Source organism: Schistocerca cancellata, chromosome 10, assembly GCF_023864275.1.
Source record: "Schistocerca cancellata isolate TAMUIC-IGC-003103 chromosome 10, iqSchCanc2.1, whole genome shotgun sequence".
Taxonomy (NCBI): Eukaryota; Metazoa; Arthropoda; class Insecta; order Orthoptera; family Acrididae; genus Schistocerca; species Schistocerca cancellata.
In genome coordinates, this window is record NC_064635.1 from 55,153,937 (window position 1) to 55,177,095 (window position 23,159).

At 38.5% G+C, this 23,159-nt stretch overlaps 2 protein-coding genes across 4 annotated transcripts in view; one reads left to right on the plus strand and one right to left on the minus strand.

Moving 5' to 3' along the window:
* Positions 1-428: 428 nt before the first annotated feature.
* On the minus strand, positions 429-19,068 carry LOC126106305 (39S ribosomal protein L17, mitochondrial). The gene is made up of 3 exons (XM_049912526.1): positions 18,855-19,068; positions 18,551-18,761; positions 429-993 (listed from the first exon to the last, which is right to left on the minus strand). The coding sequence occupies exons 1-3, from the start codon at positions 19,050-19,052 to the stop codon at positions 746-748; spliced, it is 657 nt and encodes a 218-aa protein (XP_049768483.1). The 5' UTR covers positions 19,053-19,068; the 3' UTR covers positions 429-745.
* A 144-nt stretch (positions 19,069-19,212) lies between these two features.
* The window catches only part of LOC126106302 (gastrula zinc finger protein XlCGF57.1-like), a 105,577-nt gene continuing 101,630 nt past the window's right edge, over positions 19,213-23,159 (plus strand). Inside the window, exons 1-2 of one of the 3 annotated variants that reach the window (XM_049912522.1) lie at positions 19,213-19,308; positions 19,700-19,792. In XM_049912522.1, the coding sequence (XP_049768479.1) occupies positions 19,703-19,792 (90 nt within the window). In that variant the 5' untranslated portion in view covers positions 19,213-19,308; positions 19,700-19,702. Of the gene's footprint in view, positions 19,491-19,699; positions 19,793-23,159 lie in introns of all 3 variants that reach the window. The other 2 variants (XM_049912521.1, XM_049912520.1) reach the window with 2 other exon arrangements.

The window sequence follows — 23,159 nt, forward strand, 5'->3', positions numbered from 1 at the left end:
GCACAAGGCCTGTTACCCAATAAACCCACTTCTCCACATCAAGTGTGGTAAAACTCCTCTACAAAAGAGAATGTAACACTGCTCTCTGACGATGCCCAATCTATTGTGGATGCCACAAAAAATCCCAGTAGCAACTGATTGTTGTGGCTGTTGCTGTGGTGGCAACCACGAAAATAGGCTGCTCTTGGTGAAGGCTATGGTGCTAGATGATCATTAAACACTCGAGATTTTATCCGTATATGATGCGGCATAAAAAGTGAGAATGTCTCGCATCTGATTTACTGAGGTTCGCTTCAGCAACAGGGATAAATAAAAAGATTCAACACCAACCTTTCAACCAGCAGCTACCTGAATGACAAATGCTCTTAAATTATCGTTGGTCTTTTTTACTGTAAAAGTGGAAATGGGGCATAATGCACATAACTCCAAACAGTCTAATAATTTATTTACACAACACACTCATTTTCGAAACAGTTCCGAAGTACAGCAGTAGTACAGGAAGAAAAGCTGCATGTAGCAGAAACATTTTTTCTTGTAGTCTCTTTACAAAATTACCTAGCTGAATGGTGAAAAACAATCAATTGCTCAAAGACAGATCACTCTTACAATGACCTGAAAAATTATATTAAGTAAAACTGCCAATTATGTGACTGCACATAAGTTTTCTTTTTTTTTTATAACTACATATGTTTTGAGATCTGCTCTGCAACTAGAAAAATTTACACACAGTTAACTGGCAGCCACACTACACAGCTGATGGATGAGCATCTTCCTCAGGTTTTGAAGATGGACTTTCACCAGAAGACACACTGGAGTCTTTCACAGGTGCCTCTGTGTGCGAGGATGGGGGTGTCGCAGAACTCTTCCCTACAGAAGCAGCTATCTCGGCGTACTTCTTGGCGCGAAACTCTCGTCGTGCCTCATCCAGTAGAACATTGTGCAGGAGGCCACGATTTGAGGTCGTATCTGGCACCAAAGGAGGGTAGATATTACCTGGAAAATAAGTTATATAAACCTGTGCTATAATGTTTTCTACAAGTTTTAACACAATGGACAAATAATGGATTCACAAATAATTCTTGAACAGAAAGCAGCTTCATAACATATTAATTCCCTTATGAACTTTGTTATTGATAGTCAGTCACAGATCCAAAACACCACCACCTTTTGTGAACAACGCTATAGGGAAATACTGCATTTACATGAATCTAATGCACCATCGAATGTAATGCCACCCCAATTTTAAAAATTAAAATCATAAAACGAAGAGTTTGATGGTACATCACTAGTAGGCTAAATTTACTTTGCACAACAATAGATGTATACATGAACTATCAAAACAACAATTTTTAAGTGACCCACTGTTTAGTGACACAGTCCTTATTAAAAAATAACACCTAACATGATTACCTAAATGACACACAAATAAAAATAGACATAAAATACAGAGGTTAGTCATCATTATACACTACTGTCATCGTTACTGGTAACCTCAGAGGGGTCTACAACAAAAACATTCATTTCCTCTTCCCCCATCATCCTTGGCGTCAATCCAGAGCACATCACCTTCACTGCCACCCAGAATATTTGAAATACAACATCTCTTGAATGATTTCACCATCATTGGTGCTTCAATGCTTTTCCAGCCAGCCAAAGCCCACTGTGCAATACTGAGGGTGGCAGGACACTTGAATTTTCCTAGCAGAGTCCGTTCACAGCTTGGCTCGCAAAACCACTTTTTGTACTGTTCCTGAATGAGAGGTTTATTTAGGTATACTTACATCCAGGTGTTGTAACACAGAAATCATTCCTGCAGGAAGGATCAAAGGTCAAGGGCTGCAACATTGATCTCTTTTACATTGTCAGTGAGATGACCACGAAATGCATCCAGACAAAGCAATGATGGTAGTTTGAATACCCCACCAGGAGAAAGTAACCGTATGTTTTGGAGCAAGTCAAGCATTAAAATTTCAGCCTTCCTTCCGTTCTCTTAATTTTAAACCACGAAATCATCATCAGGGAACAGTTTTCTTCCTCCCCCACCCCCCCTTTTGTGGCTTGTGCTACATTTGAAGATTAATAATGAGGGAAATCTGCACCCATCTGCTGTTATTGCAGCACTACAGTTATGCGCTGTTTTTCATACCATGGCATTCTGACGGTAACTTATTTTGCCCCCTTCTCATCCAGTGTGTAATTACATGGCATATCACACCAAATTGGCATCTTATCAGTGCAACCTACTTGCCCCATCGAAAAATTCTGAAGTGTGATGACATAACACCAAACTTCTTGTAGTTTCTTCTCAAAATCCTTGTTCTCTGCTTGCCTACCATTTCGTGAAAACATAATGCAAACACACTAAGCAGTAATAGGTCAACAATAAAGTAATGAAGTTGAGAATTACAACAATGCATTGTGATATAAGAACAACACTTAATTTTAATTATTTGCCAGTGAACAATGGATTCAAGTTTGTGCTTGAATGTAATGCGCCATCAAATCTTACGCACATCCCCACTTTGAATACTGCATATGGCAATAATAAGTGTACATTAGATTCATGTAAATATGGTATGTCCTATAGTATCACTACGTATCTTCAGCACACTGTAATAACTATGTGTTCAATAACACCAGACTCGCAGAACATATTATAACGCAAAGTCGAATGTGTACAACCATCAGCTGTAGAATGGAATGATGACAATCTCTGGCACATATCTTCAGTGTCCTCATTCCATTCTACAGCTGATTATTGTTCACATTTGCAGTTGTGAATACATTTAATGCATAAACATAATTACAGAATAAGACAGATGGACAAACAGGCAGGGGGTGGGCACCTGTCGAGTGACCCGGAATATTGTATAAAATTTGCTAAAACTCAAGTCCTGTTTGTGGAAACCAATTACCATACATGTTAGTTCCAAGAAGCCTTAGAGATATGAACATAACAACAACTTCAATGAGAAAAATGGAAATCTCAGGCTATACAGAACTTCCAGTCTTACAAAGAAGGTATGCCAGGAACAACTATGGAAAGGTCCACAGACAATGCTACCATGAGTACACATAAACACCTACAAGTTTAACTTAAGTCCATCAATAGCAATTGAGGACAATTCTTGTGAATGTCTGCAATTCCAGCTGACAAAATGCCAGATTATCAAACAGCTGTAAATCAGATAACCCAAAATGGCATATCTAGAAATTGTGTCAAATGTCACGAAATGCCTGTAAAAATTCCAATGATTATATAAAACTACATATAAAATAGTATTCAAAAGTTCATGAAAATGTAATTTTACAAGCAAATGGCTATGAGAACATGTAAAACCCTCTAGGTGTTCCCCCAAAAAGCCTTCAAAAACAGCATGACAAATGGGTGCGACCATAGCAGTTTAAGTTTTATTTTACACTAGGGCAAATTGCTACAGAAACATAGCAAACGATTAAGCGAACTGTTGCAGACAAAGTTTTAGGTCAGACATAGACTTACAACTGGTAAAAGTATTTAAAAAATAAGTGAATACTGACTGACAATGGCTACCATTCTGGTTGGCTATCAACTCGTATAACACCAAAAAATGTTCAGAAAGTGGGGAAGGGTCTGGTTCTCCAATGCAACACCCTGCAAATTACTTATAGTATACAGCTATGTATTCTGCCCAAAAAATTGAGCTTTAGAAGGACTGAGGCAAAGTTTGTGCAAAAACTGCTTCAAGATCATCAGAAGCAACATTGTGCACAAGTTTTAAGGAACTTAAATAAAGACTCCAAGATGATTCAAACTTGTCAGCAGCACAGCATTTCATGGACAGCTTGTGTAAGTGTTATGCACTGTTTCGAACACTGAAGTGATTTCATTGTATTTTAACAATTTGTGAATTATTTACAATGTATGGAGGAAGTATTGAAAAAGCTGCACATGAGAAAGAAGTCATTTTTCATAAAAAAAATACTTTCAATTTTTTTTAAAATGAAGGCACCATCATGTGAGTAAAATAAGAGACTGAAAAGGACTATCTAACGCAACACTTAAACCTACATCATTAACTTTCTGAGTGTAAACATTACTACATCAAAGAAGGCAAATCATCTGTTTTCATAGTAAGGGGAAAGTTATCGAACACATTTGACATTACAGTGTATGGATCAATTATCAGAAAGGGAAAAGGATTCTTTGGTGGACCCCTAGATGAACTGCAAGTGATCACATATTCTTGTTTCATCATTTCCAAAGTAAAGATGAAAAGGATGTAAAGCTCAAACTTGAGTGGTTGAATTTTAAGAGGAACAAACAGTTGTCATGTTGCTTAATTGGTATGTTGAGTTCAAACTGACAGATCACCCTCTTTAGTGACAAAAGCTCAAAGCACCATTTACATGTTAAATTTTAAGGGAACCAATACTTATCATGCTGCTAAATGTGGTTTCAGATTGAAATTACCTTTACTATTGTTACTTACACAATACTGCTTAAGGAAAATTGGCCTATTAACTGGTAGTGTAAACTGGCTGGTGCCAGAGTTTGAATAACCACATTGTCCTGTAGATTTGGGATGCTTACGAGAAAATTTCAAGAAAGGGTAGTGCCTGAAGTTTAAGTCATTTAGAGTCCATATCTAAAAATGTGTTGTAATATGTCTTGGTTCAGTATTGGTCATGCTTCTTGTAATTTTAAAAGGGTTATATCCCAGGTCATTTGGAAAAACTTGCTAAATTTGACATTTAAATTTTAACTCATTAATTCTCAAGGACTAGTGTTCTTGTTCAAGCAGTTTTGGTGTAAAAAATTTATTTGTCATAAGCAAATTGTCTTTAAACTTCCTATGCTTTGCTAAAGGGGCTAGTGCCCATGTTCTGTGGTCCACAGATTTTGCTCAGCTGCATAATAAATTTTAAAGGGGCTACTGTTTGGCATTGTGCAACCATTGTAGTGGATACTTATTACATAGTCACCTGCACTATTGACTGTTGGTTTTGTCTTAAGTTGAAGACAATACAGTGGGTGGTTACATCACAAATCTGAAGCTGTACCCTCTGGATTCGGGTCATGATGTCATTGTTTCTTCTTTTTTATGTGTGGCAAGTGCCTCAAACAGTAATGTTAACTTGAGTAAAACAGGTCAAAATTTGGAATCACAACACAGGTAATCTTCCTGAATGCTATATGTACCAATGTATGTCCATTAAATGATGTTAACAAATATTTTGTAAATCTATTGTCCAATGGCTTTCCACTCAAGGTCTGCTGTATTCAAACTATCCCACTCTATAGGTTTTAAAAGGGTCATTAGTTCCAAAATAATTCCATCTACCTTCAACAATTTCGACCCCCTCCTATCAAAAACCTCATAAAAATAATTTGTTGTGGTTTGTTGAAAAAGCTTTTTTGAACGCCTCAAATATTGAATCACAATTTTTAATAAAAATATTATTTTTATTTTTAATTACTAGTGATATGACAATAAATTAAAATTTGAAACGACATGCAAAATGGGTTATTGTTACATGAAAGAAATTATACAGGCAGGTCAAAAACAGTCTGAAAGTTTTGTCAGGATGCTGCAGGGTGGGTCATGCTGAGAAATAATTAAGGAAAAAAATTTAGTATGTTTTGCCATTTCTGAGTTAATTAGCATGGAAGTTAACCAATCAAGTCTTTGGGCACAAATTGAAGCAGGCTGCAAGATACAATTAGTGCCACTTGTTCTCACAGTGTATGTGACTGTACATGGGATTGCTCGGCCATTGGCTCGGGGTCAGTCATTACCACCACCCTATGTTCAATTTTTGTATAAGTCTCTTGTTCAGGTTTAGGAAATGAAATGAAAAATATGTTTGGTGACAACATCTCTGGCAGGCCACTTGAATTGTGCATGCAATGGACTGATGGGCTGACATCAATGCTGATTTAACTCTGAAACAGTGTGTAGTACTGAATTTTTTTCTAACAACTATTTCTCAGCACAACCCACCCCACAACAGATTTTCAGGCCATTTCTCAGCACCCCGTATACAAAAATAATACTGCCCAATCTCTACAAATATAAAACGTAAATCTTTTCTATTTAATGTTTCATACTGTTTGTACCAAACTTTCAATTACTGCCATCAATAGCCTAAACAAATCTAACAAGAAATCCCTTGAGAGCAAGATCACAAATTGCGAATGATCTTTACAGCATTTGATGCCCCACATATTGTCTACCATGCAACCACAACACTGGCTGCTAATGGCAATGGGGAAGGACAGGAGGTATCCAATGGTGAGCACAGCATCAGACTCTGGAGCACAGTTGAACAGTGTTACAGGTGTTGATACAAAGCACAACAATGGCAACGACAGACAAAGTAAACACTGCATATCTGCAACAACAGTTGTTGAAGTCAACATTTCATCAGAAAGGAGCCCATGGAATTTTGGAGAATGAGATACAGTCAACTGTGTGAACGATTTACATGAGGAGTAGAATGATGAAGATGTATGCTTTACAAGTGAAAGTGATACTGAAACGTATGTCGAGTCATCTAGTTCGTCATACTTGTTGAATAGGAGCCACAAATCCTGTATCCAATGAAACATTGTACAGCATAATCATTGTCCAAGGAGAGTATACTAGACATAATTACAAACACGGAAGATCATCCGCAGCATAGTACAAAAATAATGATGAACAGATTTCGAATAACTCTCAAAAACTAGTGTTCGCACGCCTCAAGGCTGCTCGATATCATTTGGAGGATGTGCATAATAGTGACTTACTACCTTATGCACATCAAGTTGTGCGTGACAGATTACAGGGATTTCAAGGGAAGCAGGGATGGTTGCATAACTTCAAACAGTGCTACAGAACTGGAAGATATAAGACGACAAAATTTCAAACAAAGCGTCAACTTGATGATGCACAGCAAACTGCAGAATCGACCCGAAAATTTGTAAGAGGAAATGCATATGAAAGGAAACTTGGGAATTAGAGGTACCTAGAGAGTTGTATCTAGATCAACTAACTTCAATGTCCTAATGCATTATGTACAATTATGCATACTGTTATCTAGATGGTAAATTGGGTGGAAAGTTATTTATTGTGTTGTGGGAAGTTGGAGGTGCTCGGCCCCCTATAATTCTATTTAGTGTGAGTAATATTGCAATGACAATACGGAATATTACATCAAAATAAGCTAGAGTAGAAAAAGGGATGTAAGAGAACTACAACTATGGTACAAGCACTGCTTTTGGCCCATAGCCAGTCAAAATAACTTGCTTTTGCTTGATTCCTGGTCTGCGTATAAAAATCATATTCCTTCAGAGCAAACTATCCCTCCCGAAACGTTTGAGAGATCACAACTGATAGCACCTGGAACCACTGGACAAATTCAGCATCTGGATGTTCTTTTTCTTTTTCTTTCTCTTTTTTTTTCGCACCTATAAAACATATTCTTGCATTATCTGCAGCTACGTCTTTAAGGACAGCCAGTTTAATGATCACCTCCATGACAGACTGTTTGACATTCAGTTGCATGCCATAACATTTCATCAGTTCCCATCACCCCATCACACTAATCATAATCATCATCATCATCAATTCCCCATTTAGGAGAGCGTTAAAATACAATCAATTTTCATGGCACTTTTTTCTCCCTTCTTTTCTTGTCAAAAACCTCTCATATATTCACTGTGTTTCTTCTTCCTCTCTTCTGTCCACTTCTTTCCTGGTTTCTTCTTTTTTGGTGTTTCCTCGAATTTCTGTTTCCTGATTTTTTCTCTGTTATTTCTTCTGTGGAGATATTTAGCTTCTTGAGGTCTTCCATGGTTTCCTTTACCCAATTAGTTTTCATTGTATTACTCACCACTATGTTAAAAATCTTCCAGATCAGCCTATTTTCGTTCATCCTATAAATGTGCCCATAGAATTTAGCCCTTCTTTTTCTAATGTTGTCTGTAATTGTCTCTGTCTGTTTGTACAGTTCTTTTGTTGGTCTTTTTATCCATATCCTCTGTCTCTGAACTGGCCCATAGATCTTTCTCAGAATTTTCCTCTCTTGCTTTTCCATTTCTTTGATTTTCGTTCTTCCCCTGATTACTGTCGTTTCTGAGGCATACAAGGCTTCTGATAAGACTACTGTTTTGTAATGTCTTAATTTGGCATTAATGGAAATACTTCTTTTGTTGTAATGGTTCCGTGTAAGTATGTAACCTTTTTGTACCTTTGCAACTCTTTCTTCATTGGCTGTCAAATTTAGTCCTGTTTTCGTGTAATCTCTCCCAGGTATTTGAAAATTTCTACTTGTGCAATCTTTCCAAACTTTGTTACCAATGGGTTTCTGTCTGTGGATTTTGTGTCCATCTACTGAGTTTTTTCATACAAAATTTGTAGTCCTGTTCTGGCTGAGATTTCATGTAGTGACTATGGCTTGTTTTCTGTTGTTTGTTATGATGGCTATATCATTGGCAAAGGCCAGACATTTTATGTTGATGGTTCTATTTTTGTCTCCCCCCATCTTTACCCCATTGATTCCCTTATCCCATGTCCTCATATTTTCTCTCAAACTGTATTAAATAAAGTGGGTGACAGGCCATCTCCGTCTCACTCCTGTCTTGATTTCGAACGGTTCCGAGATCTCTTCCATGAACTTCACTTTGGAATTTGTATTTGTTAATGTTTCCTGGATTAGTTTTCTGGTCTTGTTGTCTACCTTCATTTCGTCCAGTGTATTGAAAAGTGTTTCTCTGTCTATGGAATCTTAGGTCTTCTTGAAATCAACAAATGTTATTGTGGTGTTTCTGGACTTTCTCATTGTTAATATTGTTCCCTTGTGATCACTGTGGCATGCCATTTTTCATTTCGTGTTCCATGGTAGTTAATGGTTTGTTCTGAACATTTATCGAATGTCAAAATGTCCATCTCTGCACCTCTCGGAACTCATTTGCTGTTGCCCTTCTGATACAAATGGTGAGTCATTAGCAGCTGTAAGTCATACTGTCAACACAACACTTTCAAATGAGCCGCACAAAAAGACTGAACTTGCGACTTCGCACTCAAGGGGTTCCTTGCATGTTAAGTTGGCAATTTGTTGACATTGGTTGTAGCAAAAGCTGACATTAAAGACTTCTTTCGGCAGAAGGTGCAAACTGATTACATTATTTCCAATGCAGAGAGGGCCAGAATACCTTTTATTGATCTGGTTGTTATGAACTCTAAGGCTGGTTATTAATTTTGTACTTATTTGGTGAATAGAAAAGACTAGATGCGCTAGCAAAGTTGATCTGTAGTGAAGTCCGATGTCTATGTTACGCTGGACTATGATTGTTTGGTTGTGAGTTGGCAAAGCCAACGAATCTCAACACAACAATATGATTGCCATAATAGACTGAAGTGTAGTGTTTCCTGAGATATACAATCACCATAGCAATTACCTACTTGCATGTCTTATTTCCAACTCAGCCAAAAATTGTGAGAATATCATTAAATTTTAAATCAATACAACAAAGTCCCACCCACCTTTACTTACGAACTACTACAGAAAATTACTAACAATGATTTTAATTCACTACCAACAACAGACTTACAATTTGTCTTATCCAGTTCCAATCATTACATCATGCTACTTTAGGAAACTGATGTTTGGACACAGATTCAAATTGTATGATTACGAAGAAAAACTAAGTGGGCCAATCTGTGAAGTACACTTTTGTCTTACAAAACTTTGATTCTAAACAGACTTGTTCTTTAGGAACGTAGATAACTATTGATGCATGATAATATCAGTATGTAGGTTCCCATCATACTGATATTGATCAGTATGTAGGTACCCATCCCCCCCCCCTCCCCCATGAACCACGGACCTTGCCATTGGTGGGGAGGCTTGCGTGCCTCAGCGATACAGAAAGCCGTACCGTAGGTGCAACCACAACGGAGGGGTATCTGTTGAGAGGCCAGACAAACGTGTGGTTCCTGAAGAGGGGCAGCAGCCTTTTCAGTAGTTGCAGGGGCAACAGTCTGGATGATTGACTGATCTGGCCTTTTAACACTAACCAAAACGGCTTTGCTGTGTTGGTAATGCAAACAGCTGAAAGCAAGGGGAAACTACAGCCGTAATTTTTCCCGAGAGCATGCAGTTTTACTGTATGGTTAAATGATGATGGTGTCCTCTTGGGTAAAATATTCTGGAGGTAAATTAGTCCCCCATTCGGATCTCTGGGCGGGGATAGGTTAAAGTTAGATATAGTGGGAATTAGTGAAGTTTGGTGGCAGGAGGAACAAGACTTCTGGTCAGGTGACTACAGGGTTATAAACACAAAATCAAATAGGGGTAATGCAGGAGTGGGTTTAATAATGAATAGGAAAATAGGAATGCAGGTAAGCTACTATAAACAGCATACTGAACGCATTATTGTGGCCAAGATAGATACGAAGCCCATGCCTACCACAGTAGTACAAGTTTGTGTGTCAACTAGCTCTGCAGATGACGAAGAAATTGAAGAAATGTATGATGAAATAAAAGAAATTATTCAGATAGTGAAGGGAGACGAAAATTTAATAGTCATGGGTGACTGGAATTAGGCAGTAGGAAAAAGAAGAGAAGGAAACGTAGTAGGTGAATATGGATTGGGGGTAAGAAATGAAAGAGGAAGCTGCCTGGCAGAATTTTGCACAGAGCACAATTTAATCATAGCTAACACTTGGTTCAAGAATCATAAAAGAAGACTGTATACATGGAAGAAGCCTGGAGATACTGACAGGTTTCAGTTAGATTATATAATGGTAAGACAGAGATTTAGGAACCAGGTTTTAAATTGTAAGACATTTCCAGGGGCAGGCGTGGACTCTGACCACAAACTATTGGTTATGAACTGCAGATTAAAACTGAAGAAACTGCAAAAAGGTGGGAATTTAAGGAGATGGGACCTGGATAAACTGAAAGAACCAGAGGTTGTAGAGTGTTTCAGGGAGAGCATAAGGGAAGAACTGACAAGAATGGAGGAAAGAAATACAGTAGAAGAAGAATGGGTAGCTTCGAGAGATGGAGTAGTGAAGGCAGCAGAGGATCAAGTAGGTAAAAAGATGAGGGCTAGTAGAAATCCTTAGGTAACAGAAGAAATATTGAATTTAATTGATGAAAGGAGAAAATATAAAAATGCAGTAAATGAAGCAGGCAAAAAGGTATACAAACGTCTCAAAAATGAGATCAACAGGAAGTGCAAAATGGCTAAGCAGGGATGGCTAGAGGACAAATGTAAGGATGTAGAGGCTTATCTCACTAGGGGTCAGATATATACTGCCTAAAGGAAAATTAAAAGAGACCTCTGGAGAAAAGAGAACCATTTGTATGAATATCAAGAGCTCAGATGAAAACCCAGTTCTAAGCAAAGAAGGGAAAGCAGAAAGGTGGAAGGAGTATATAGAGGGTCTATTCAAGTGTGATGTACTTGAGGACAATATTTTGGAAATGGAAGAGATTGTACATGAAATGGGAGATATGACACTGCGTGAAGAGTTCGACAGAGATCTGAGTCGAAACAAAGCCCCGGGAGTAGACACATTCCATTAGAACTACTGACAGCCTTGGGAGAGCCAGTGCTGACAAAACTCTACCATCTGGTGAGCAAGATGTATGAGACAGGCGAAATACCCTCAGACTTCAAGAAGAATATAATAATTCCAATCCCAAAGAAAGCAGGTGTTGACTGATGTGAAAATTACCGAACTATCAGTTTAATAAGTCACGGCTGCAAAATACTAACCCGAATTCTTTACAGACGAATGGAAAAACTAGTAGAAGCCGACCTTGGGAAAGATCAGTTTGGATTCCGTAGAAATATCGGAACACGTGAGGCAATACTGACCCTACGACTTATCTTAGAAGCTAGATTAAGGAAAGGCAAACCTACGTTTCTAGCATTTGTAGACTTAGAGAAAGCTTTTGACAATGTTGACTGGAATACTCTCTTCCAAATTCAGAAGGTGGCAGGGGTAAAATACAGGGAGCGAAAAGCTATCTACAATTTGTACAGAAACCAGATGGCAGTTATAAGAGGCGAGGGACATCAAAGGGAAGCAGTGGTTGGGAAGGGAGTGAGACAGGGTTGTAGCCTCTCCCTGATGTTATTCAATCCGTATATTGAGCAAGCAGTGAAGGAAACAAAAGAAAAATTCAGAGTAGGTATTGAAATCCATGGAGAAGAAATAAAAACTTTGAGGTTCGCCGATGACATTGTAATACTGTCAGAGACAGCAAAGGACTTGGAAGAGCAGTTGAACAGAATGGACAGTGTCTTGCAAGGAGGATATAAGATGAACATCAACAAGAGCAAAGCGAGGATAATGGAATGCAGTCAAATTAAGTCGGGTGATGCTGAGGGAATTAGATTCGGAAATGAGACACTTAAAGTAGTGAAGGAGTTTTGCTATTTGGGGAGCAAAATAACTTATGATGGTCGAAATAGAGAGGATATAAAATGTAGACTGCAATGGCAAGGAAAGCATTTCTGAAGAAGAGAAATTTGTTAACATCGAGTACAGATTTAAGTGTCAGGAAGTCGTTTCTGAAAGTATTTGTATGGAGTGTAGCCACGTATGGAAGTGAAACATGGGCGATAAATATTTTGGACAAGAAGAGAATAGTCTCTTTTGAAATGTGGTGCTACAGAAGAATGCTGAAGATTAGATGGTTAGATCACATAACTAATGAGGAAGTGTTGAATAGGATTGGGGAGAAGAGAAGTTTGTGGCACAACTTGACTAGAAGAAGGGATCGGTTGGTAGGAAATGTTCTGAGGCATCAAGGTATCACCAGATTAGTATTGGAGGACTGTGTGGAGGGTAAAAATCGTAGAGGGAGACCAAGAGACGAATACACTAAGCAGATTCAGAAGGATGTAGGTTGCAGTAGGTACTAGGAGATGAAGCCTGCACAGGATAGAGTAGCATCGAGAGCTGCATCAAACCAGTCTCAGGACTGAAGACCACAACAACAACAACAACAACAACAACAACAACAACAACAGGTACCCATCTATCAGGAAGAGATCAACAGTAGCTATTCGCTGCAACTGCAGGAACAGCAGCAGTTTCACAAAGTAGCTAAATTTAGTTTGCATAAGTAGAAAAGTTAAACTACTTTTGAGTGAATTTAAAACAAAGGAATCAACAATAAAAGTCCAAAATCCTATAGGGAAAGATGGATTACATACAATGCACACAAAAAAGAAGTGGGTTGAATAAAAATTAAAGATCGGGTGATAAGTGCTAAGGTTGAAAAAAAAAAAAAAATTGGATAGGGGGAGAGAGGTGCTGTCTTCCTCCTCTATTGTTCAAATTACATATCCAATAACCAGTGAAGAAAATAACAGAAGATTTGAAAGAGGGATTAAAATTCAAGAGGAAAAGATATCAATTATAAGATTTGCTGATTACATTACTATCCTTAGAGACAGACGAAGAATTATAGAACCTGTTGAATGGAATGAAAAATTTACCGAGCAAGGAATATAGTTTGAGAGAATTAAGAAAGAAAGAAGAAAGCAATGAGGAGTAACAGAACTGGGGTTAATCATAATATTAACATCAAAACTGGGGACCATGCAGTGAACAAAAGTGAAGGGATTCTACTACCTTGGCAGAAAAATGACATATGACATACCAGTACAAGAAAAGAGGGCATTTCTCACCAAAAGAAGTCTACTAGTAACAAACATCAGCCTTTATTTGATGAAGAAATTTCTTAGAATGTACATCTGCATTCAATCACTAAGTACAGGAAAACCAGAAAAAAAAAATCAGTGTTTAAGAAGACACATGTAAAATTGCATTTATAGTGCCAGCGGTTTTTGTGTGCTGTGCTGCAGCTGGTAACTGTTTGCACAGTGAATGATGGGAAGTGAACAATACTAATGATTAGACAAGATTGTGGTATGAATGAGGAAATAGTGTTAGATAAACCTGATTTAAAACACGAGGCCACATTAGGCCTACTATTATCTATCCAAAGGCTTTCTTTCAAATGTAAAATAAACAGGACCTGATGTCTACTTTAAATATATAACAACAATTTTTAATTAATGTTGCAGAGGAATGATTACAAATTTTGTGTCTGAAATCCTGCAAATAAGGTTGACCTTGAGATACTTTCACTGCATTTTTAGACAGCTGTATTTTTTATGTTAGTTTTTTGGGACGGTGTAAAGGCAAGATTTTTAGCAAACTGTATGATTTTTAGCCATGTGCTTTTTAGTTTTAGCTTGTCACATTTATTTAGTTTTACACCATGTCAAAATCCGCCCCCCCCCCCCCCCCCCCGCAGGAGATGCTGAGCCAAAGCCATATTTGTCAGTGAATCTCCCTTGTCCATGGTAGAACATCCACTATGTATACTCCCCCCCCCCCCCCCTCCCCAAAAAAAAAAGAATCAGACCTCCCTTCCAATTACCTTCAAAATATTGCCTATCTTCTACTTACTTACAAGGAGACAGCACAACCGCGAGGTCGGGGATTTATCCAAAATTTTGTGTGGTGAAGGAGGATCCCTAACACTTCACATGGTTAAAATATTAGGACGCACTACCCGGAAAAAATCGATCCAAAGTTTCTTAGGTGCCGTATGAGTGTAAAATGTTAGTGCATTGCCGAGGCGCCGTCTGGCCTAGATGTTTAGGGCTCGGACTCTTACGCCAGAGAGCTCGGGTTCGATTCCTCCTCCGGCACTTTTTTTTTCTTCTGTTTCATTTCCTTTTGTTATTCCACCAATTATTCAGAAAGTTTCCCAAACCTACATTATCTTTAACAAATTAGTTAAATTATTGAATAAAAATTATTTTCTTTTTGTCCAACAACACAATTCATGGCGGTGGGTTTTCCATTTTTCATCGTAAAGTATATGAGGAGAAACATTGGGTTTTTAATCAGAATAACAAAGTCGATTGGGAAACATTCAATTTTTATACATATAATAATTATAAACAAGAACCGCAGTGGTAATTATCGTAAAAACAAACAAAGCAATAGTTTTTGCGACATCTTGCGCAACATATGAAAGCGGATTTTTTACAATCACAGGGCATTTGCAATAAATCTGTACAAAAACATGCCCCATTAACATTTAAGAAAATGTTTTGAGTTTCTTATAATTTTGAGGCAAACCAGGATTATTTAATCATGTCTCGGAATATTGGTGACGATAATTGATGCTGAATTATAGAATGAATTTTTATACAATCTTCCCGGGAATTAATTTCACGATTCTCCTGTAACAATACGCTGCTATTTTCCAGCAACAGAAGAAAAAAAAAATGTGCGGGAGGAGGAATCGCACCCGAGACCTCTGGTATAAAGGTCCGAATGCTAACCATGTCGGCCAAACGGTGTCTTGGTAATGGACTAACATTCTTTACTCATACGGCACCTAAAAAACTTTGGATTTTGCGAGTAGTGCGTCCTAATATTTTAACCACGCGAGGTGCTAAGGGTCCTCTTTCACCACACAAAATTGTGGAGAATTCCCCGTCCCCACGGTCGTGCCGTCTCCTTGTTAGATGCACAGTATGCATAAATGCAATGTCATACAAATAAGCAAGTAAAGGAGGCAAGAAATCTTCTGTAGTGTGGTGGCTGGAGCAATCTCAAAAATTGAATCCATTATTAACCATGTAGTTTCACAGCCTGAACCACTTTTTGTTGAGTTTGTAATGACTAAAAGCAATAGCCACAGTGCCGAGCTCCTTGCTCAGCTTATCACAAATGTTTTTGAGAAGTATGGACCAGAAAAGTTTCTGGTGATGACAGATGATGATGATGGAGCAAATGTGAAAGTTGCACTGAATCTGGTAAAGGCTAAAGTCCCTCACACTGTTCCACTTGGGTGCCTAGCTCACCCATTAAACTTGTTGTGCTCATATATTTTAGGCTGGTAGGATTTCACTGAAGTTTCCAGGAAAGACAAGATTGAGGAACCATCTCTTTTGTCTTTAAAGTTTGCAGTCAAGCAAAGTTGTCTTACAAACATTAGTTGTAAATAAAAAGGTGCAGGCATTCCAAAGCAAGTTCTGGATGATGATTCCTGGGTGAAAACTGAAAAAAATTACAGAGTTCGTGAACCAAATTGTTCATTTGATTATAGCTTTAGACTTAAATGAGCCTCAAGTTAATGAAACAGCCACAAAGTTCAATAAGCTGGATGAAGTTCTCATTGAGAAACTACCATCCACTCCATCGCTATCTGCAAAAGAAAAGTCAATCTTATCTTAATTCCAAGCTAGGAAGGAATTCAGTGTGTCTTCTATCCACTTTGGAGGTAATCTTCTTGATTGAGGAGTACAAGATAGTATCCTCAAACCTACGGAAGCACTTGATGCTATGAGCTTCGTTTGTGGGACAGCAAGGAACAATGAACTGAATGTTATTCAGGTTTTGGCTGATTATAGGGACAAAGAAATTTGGTCCCAACAATTCATGTGGGAAGGGGTGGTCCTTCACTTTCAGGAAGATAAAAACAATTGCGTAAATCCTTTTATTGTGGTGTGACGTTGAGGAGGAACTTATTAATTGGCAGAAGTTGCCATACAAATTCTAGGCACACCAGTTACATCTGCTGCTATAGAGCATCCCTTCAGCAATTGTGGGTGGATCGACAGGAGAGAGAGAGAGAGAGAGAGAGAGAGAGAGAGAGAGAGAGAGAGAGAGAGACTCACATCAGATTCGCTAGAATAATCTGAGGCAGGAGGATCAGATTCAGGAGACTAATCTGAGGTGCAGTCGGAACAACTGAGAACAATTTTTTTTAATTTTTGTGTAGTAGTACGGTAAAAAGCTCTACCTACAGGCTACCTACTTAATATAAACTATCTATACTTTATTTCAAAAATTACTCTTAAACTTTAATATTGTTTTCTTTTTTGTTATGTACTACGCCAATACTTGACCTCATTAAAGATGTACACAGCTGTGTTTACAATCCAGTTTACTTCATCTAATAACTCCCCACTAACACTCAACAGGTTTTTCAACTTGGTTACCCAACCACTAAAGTAGTAATGTTGCACAACACTTTTTCCCAATACAAAATATCAGCTTAAATTCTTTTTATAAGTGTTGCTTATCAATTAATCTTTAACATGTGTAAATGCTGGGCATTTATGAATTTTGGATATTTGGGCAGGCATTTATCCTAACATATACCTTAGGCTATGCTACAGTTCAGTTCATCACCACAGCCAAATTTCAATTCATTGGCTTTGCCAACTCCCAACCATACTGTAACATTCCAACCTACCCTACACCTCAGGCTACACTACAGATCACGTCTTTTTAACACAGCCAATTTTCCTCAAGTCACATTCAATCAAATTACAACACTGGAACACACAACAATATCACAATAAATCCTGCCACATTCTGAGCAAAATATAATATGAGAAATACATACAAAGACTAGAAATCAACATCATAATCCACAATAGCCAGCTCAACAATTGCCAGTCTTGTACTTTCCTTGTCCAGAACAATCATATCTTCCACCAAAACAAGTAGCTAATTAGAATCAGCAATTTTCAATGGCTACTGTATCCTGTCAACCAATTGGTATGGCCAACACAAACTAATTGCCAAAACCAGCAAGCAACAGAAGGGTTGCCAACACTGTAAGTGTACTTTAAGTTACAGAAGGATGCTGAAAAATTATGCAGACTAAGAACAGAACTGGTAACAAATGAAATATGTGGAAACACTGACTAGAATGAGAGACAGGAGATGATATAACGTGTTAAAATACCCGGGATTAACAGATTTAAGAGTGAGCCATAGACGGAGATTAGAACACACAGAACAAATAATAAAGTACATGGTATGTAAGTGCCACTCTGAGAGGAATATATTAACACAGAAGCAAAAGTCATGAAGGGCCAAATCACTGATTTTATATGAAAAAGCAAAAATAGTCTGAAGATAGTTCATTATTAACCCAGCTTCTAATAACTTCATTTTCTTAACACATATCTTACGTCATTCTCCTTCACAGTGTGATCTAACAAACATGATGAATGAAAGAATGAATTTACATGCTGACACTTTCATAGTGCACTACAGTGGAATCTAATAAGAACTTTACTAAACATCACATTTGTAAACAAAATATAATTTTATAAAAGTCCAGGATGGAACATAACAAATATTGTGAAAAGGAAAATTGCCACTCACCATATAACGGAGATGCTGAGTCACAGATAGGCACAACAAAAAAGACTGTCACAAATACATAAAGCTTTCAGCCAATAAGGGCTTCGTCAAAAGTCAAATAGTTTTTTACATATGGTAATTTTATGATTACAAAAAGTAACAAGAGTCGCATGATTTTCGATGTTTTAAAAATAACACAAAAATGATGGGTCCAAAAAATTTTTAATTTGGAATTTATCAGACAAACTATTACTATAAGCGTACAAAGTGTTATTAAAATCTGAGATGCCAAGAACCAGATCGTTGGTTGATTTCATATGGACTGACGCCAAAATAGTTTGGTGTTTTTTTCTTTTCCATCTAGACCTACTTACCTCTAAGTTCTAAAACAGATCTGGCTAAGTGCGGTCCTGGATAGATTGTCGGTGCTGGTAGCAGTCGCGTGTATGAAATTGTGTAATCCTTATATCGCGGTACCAGAACTTTGAAGAGTTTGTGCACAAGTTGCTTCTCTAATAACCAATAATCGGCAATTTCCATCGTAGGTTTATGACAGTCGCCGTGCCTAATAGCCTCGGATATGAGCTGAAACACAGAGGTAAATGTTATGACATACGCTTTACACTTATATTATGCTGTAAATAACTTTCAGTAGTTATGTATATTAAACTAGCATACACGTTCGGCATATCCTCTGGCTTCATCTGCTCTGTTGTAATTTAATTCGATTCTCTCAAACTTTACGAGCGCAGTAACCGTTTTACGCAGTTTCTTTAATCGTCCTTCAGGGCCTTCCACATTCTTTAAGTTCCTGTGCCGTGGTTTAACGGGAATCCTAAGACGCGAAACTACCTTCGAAATATCTGCTTGATTCATTTTATTAACACCGTCTCTTCGCTTCACTTCACAGCGTTTCCCTATTACTGCTCGTAGTATACACAAACAAATCTTACCACAGTAACCACACTGAACACAAACCGCATTGCTTAAGACATCTTTGGATCAGAGATCTTAAGAAAACAGCAGCGATATTGTTCTTAAAATATTAGTGGCGTCTCTACGTTGATTTCGAAAATAGAAATTTTACCGGAGTAAACATTAGTGAAAGAAGTATTCGTTGACGACTCCCGTTGTAAGCGCAGTGAATTCGATCATATGTTTGAGGGTACAAAGGTTGGACTGCAGAAGGCTATAGGCAGGCAGCCGGGGTTTCAAAGCAGAAAATCATGTACTGATGGTGGTGCCTGATTGTGTGTAAGAAACGAAACCATCCTTTACTGCTGTTTAAATTGTGGATAACGCGAGACAGTAATTGTAAGTTTCTCAATGTAACGGCGTTACAACATTTTTAACACCACCAAAAAAATTGTCTCCGCCTTATGTTAATTTGAAGTTCCTTAGTTTGTTTACATAATACTTATTTGTAACGAAGTATGTAAACGCACGTATTCGGATTATGCAATGAAGGATAACAAGAAACTGTCTCCAAAAATTTGACCAGTAGTTAAAAATTTTTGTTGCAGGGTATGGAGAGAACCGAAACAGAATTTCATGAAAAAGAAGCTACTGGTATGAACGAAAATGGCATTCAAATTAAAAAGGAAGAAGAATATTCGGTGAGCATATATCCATGAGATAAGATATTTTAACGAAAAATTTACTTATTCCATTTTAGCCATAATTAATTACTGCTTTTCGACATAAACTTACCAAGCCCTCTGTGCAGTATGCAGACGGCTTGTCATATGTCGACCAGAATATGAATTAGATGGTCGTTAAAAGAAAATGCCTAGTCATTTTTTTCACGTTCTGATGCCAAGAAACAGCGCCTTTTTCCCGACTGTGTACAGTTTCCGCCTTTCTCCATCTTCGTGAACAAAAATGAACACCTAAATGATGACCGCTCTAAGCTGTCACTGTCGCGTATATAGTATATTTCAAATCCAATTTCTGATTGAGGACAGTAATTGCTCATGTAGGTGGAAGGATGTATCTGTTCACAGACTGGTTGCAATTTTTTTCCAAACGAATTGTTCTGGCTCATATTTCCCAGAGTCCCAGCCAAAGCATCAGCTCATCAGCCAAATAGCAATTTTAAATAACCCATCAGATTTTAGCTGCCGATTTTTCTGGGAAGCCGGGAATTCTCAAGGAATTACATTTTACTCTGAAAAAATCGGGGAAATCTTAGGGAATTTCGTCAAATCACAGTGAATTTTGTGTTTTTTTAACCTAGCGTTGAAATTAAATTTTATTGACTATTTTGTATAAATTATCAGTGTTTAAAAGTTACTGTTAAACTACTGATTATAGCTAGTGTGATATATCCCAGCTGAGAGGAATTGTCGTGGTATGATTCTTATCTCAGCATCTTTCTCCCCATACCTGGAATTCAAGGGAACCTTCCCCCAAGTTCGAGTAGCTACCCTGGAGCTATTTTTTGTCTACACAAAGTTGTTAAATGTTGTCACTTTAAAGAGCTGTTGCCCCATTCACCCATCCAGTTGTATTAAGTAGTTGCCACTGAACATTTATACATAACAGAAAAGTAAATAAATAAGATAAAAACCAGCCAGAAAAATAGCAGTATTAGCTGTAGATTTATTCATGTCATGTACACAATAAGATGCTCTTCATTCATTGTGTGACTTGTCAGGTTTCAAATTTCCTTATTTACAGACTATTCCTGTGCCAAATGTCTCGGTAGTGGCATGTATATTTAAATGTGCGTTTTTACTTAGTTCTGAAAATGTGCACTTTGTGGTTGGTTTGATTTTAAGAAACCAATGTTGTGTCAGCTGCCTTAGGGGCACTCCTCTTGCTACCCTCCCCTATCCCTATCCCCACTGCCATTAACAATTACTACAAACAATAGTGTCAGTACAAGCTGATCTTCATTGTAGACATACCGCGACCTTGGATGTTCCATTACTACAGAATTAGACTTCATGTGCAGAAAATAATTCAACAATAGACCTTTAAGCCTTCAGAGTTCAGAGAGTCCCACCGGTTTCCTGAGATGTGGACGAAATCAGAATGTAGTTCTGTGATCAAGGAACTTAAGTGTGAACTGCATTTTAAGAGACAAGAATAAATGTAAGTTTGACTATAAGCAGAAACATTACAGATCTGAGTCACACTGTTTTGAATATCCACTAGCATCCAGAATAATTGCTGACTGCAGTATAGAAGGCAGGTAGATTAGCTGGATATGACTCAGCCAGGTGCTCATAGATCAACATCGCTATTGCGGGTTTCATGGCAGAGGATTTGCACATCTGACATGATTACTGAAGTCATCTCGCCAATGTTGAATTGGATAAAGGTCTTGGGAATTTGTGGCTGAGGGTTGTGCTTCAGAATCTTGATTGTGCTCATCCAGCCATTTGTGGATACTTCTCCTGGTGTGGCAGGGTGCATTGCCTTACTGAAAAATCCCATTGAGTATTGCTGAATGTGTTCTTCTAGGCTGAATCCACAGTTGTACTTCTAAATACTATTTCTCAACTGGATTAACCCATTCTGCTTACATTATTTTGCCAACCATTTTGTTCCTAGCTGACATTTATTTTGTGTAGGAAGAGATCAGAGGTGAGAGCAAACAGCTTTGAAGCATAGTCACATAAATGTACATTTGGATTTAATTTATGTTCACTGTTATACCAAGAAATGTCTTTGTTTCTTCTTATGAAACATATTGTGAGGAAGGTCATCTCTAAAGAAAGATATAGGAAAATTCAAATTCCAGAGTGTGCTGATTACTCCAAGCAATCATGAAATACGGAAACTTGACAAGAGTCCTGCTGCCATCATGACAAACCTTTCATTTACACGCAACAGACAGAATACTACCATCACTTTCTTTTTCCTTGCCAACTTCAAATCCAGTGACACTTATATCACCGCACAGAGGAAGAGGTTCTTCTTGTTCAGTTTCATTAGTAGACTCTCCTTCATCCTTAGTATCTTTCAAAATGCCACCTTGCACTGTCTTTGTCACTTATATGCCTTCTGCCTATAGTCTTCACACAAGCAAAACCTGTTTGAAAAGGACACAGTAATTTACACACAAAAATGACACAATCACTTCCATGATGGGCATTCATTAAGTAATGTAACACATTTTTCTTCTGAAAGTAAGTTATTCTTATTTAGGTTTCCAGTACACCATATTATTCCTCACTCTTGGGGCAACAAAACCATGTTTTTCAACATAATCTCCATTTAATACAGTGGCCTTACACCACCTTCCTGGGAGAGCATGCATGTGTGCATGGTACCACATTACTGGTCAATGTCGGAGCCAATGTCGTGCTGCTGTAGGCGCCCCGGTGGTCCCAGTCGCCTACAGTGGACTGGAGGCCGAGCGGTGACCTCTCCAGTTGTCAGTAGGCTAGGAAATGACTGTGGACACGTCAGAAACGCCAAAGAAACATTATTAATTCATAACACCTTTATTCCTCCTGAGTACAATGTGGCTTGGTGATATCAATGACATTCCCGAGTCCTCGCTGACATAGTGATGACACCGGCTCCGGGCCGCACAGTCTTGCTAGTGCAGCGCCACGTGCTGTGACGTAGCGAAGGAATGTCCTTACTTCATACTTCGGCTGCGCGTGGCTGGCGGCACCCGGCTGGGCGGCAGACAGCAGGAGGCTCCGGGTTGGAGGCCCGGCGCTGTCGGCACGAGAGGCGGAGTGTACTCTGTCCCACCCCGTCTTCGTCCCTGCTCCTCCTGGTGGCTCGTCCGCGGTGGATGGGCGAAACGGGCTGCAGTCCCCCAGCATCGTCGGCTCACCCGGTTGTGACGGCGGATGCACAGGGCCCAGACCCCGCATGATCTCGGCGACGGCTCACTGATGTGGTCAGCATTGGCGGCGGGTGAGTCTGCCGCGATGTCTGCTAATCCTGGGTCGATGATTGACAGCGGCAGCAGGGAGGACCAGAGCTGCTACTGTCCCCTCACGTCTGCTGCTGGATGGG

Excerpts from the sequence above, each read along its gene's own strand:
- LOC126106305 (XM_049912526.1), bottom strand. The coding sequence starts at position 19,052 with ATGAATCAAGCAGATATTTCGAAGGTAGTTTCGCGTCTTAGGATTCCC. Across the intron at positions 18,762-18,854 it reads CCAGAGGATATGCCGAACGT|CTCATATCCGAGGCTATTAG; the intron begins GTATGCTAGTTT and ends TCTGTGTTTCAG. Across the intron at positions 994-18,550 it reads ATCTGTTTTAGAACTTAGAG|GTAATATCTACCCTCCTTTG; the intron begins GTAAGTAGGTCT and ends CTTATTTTCCAG.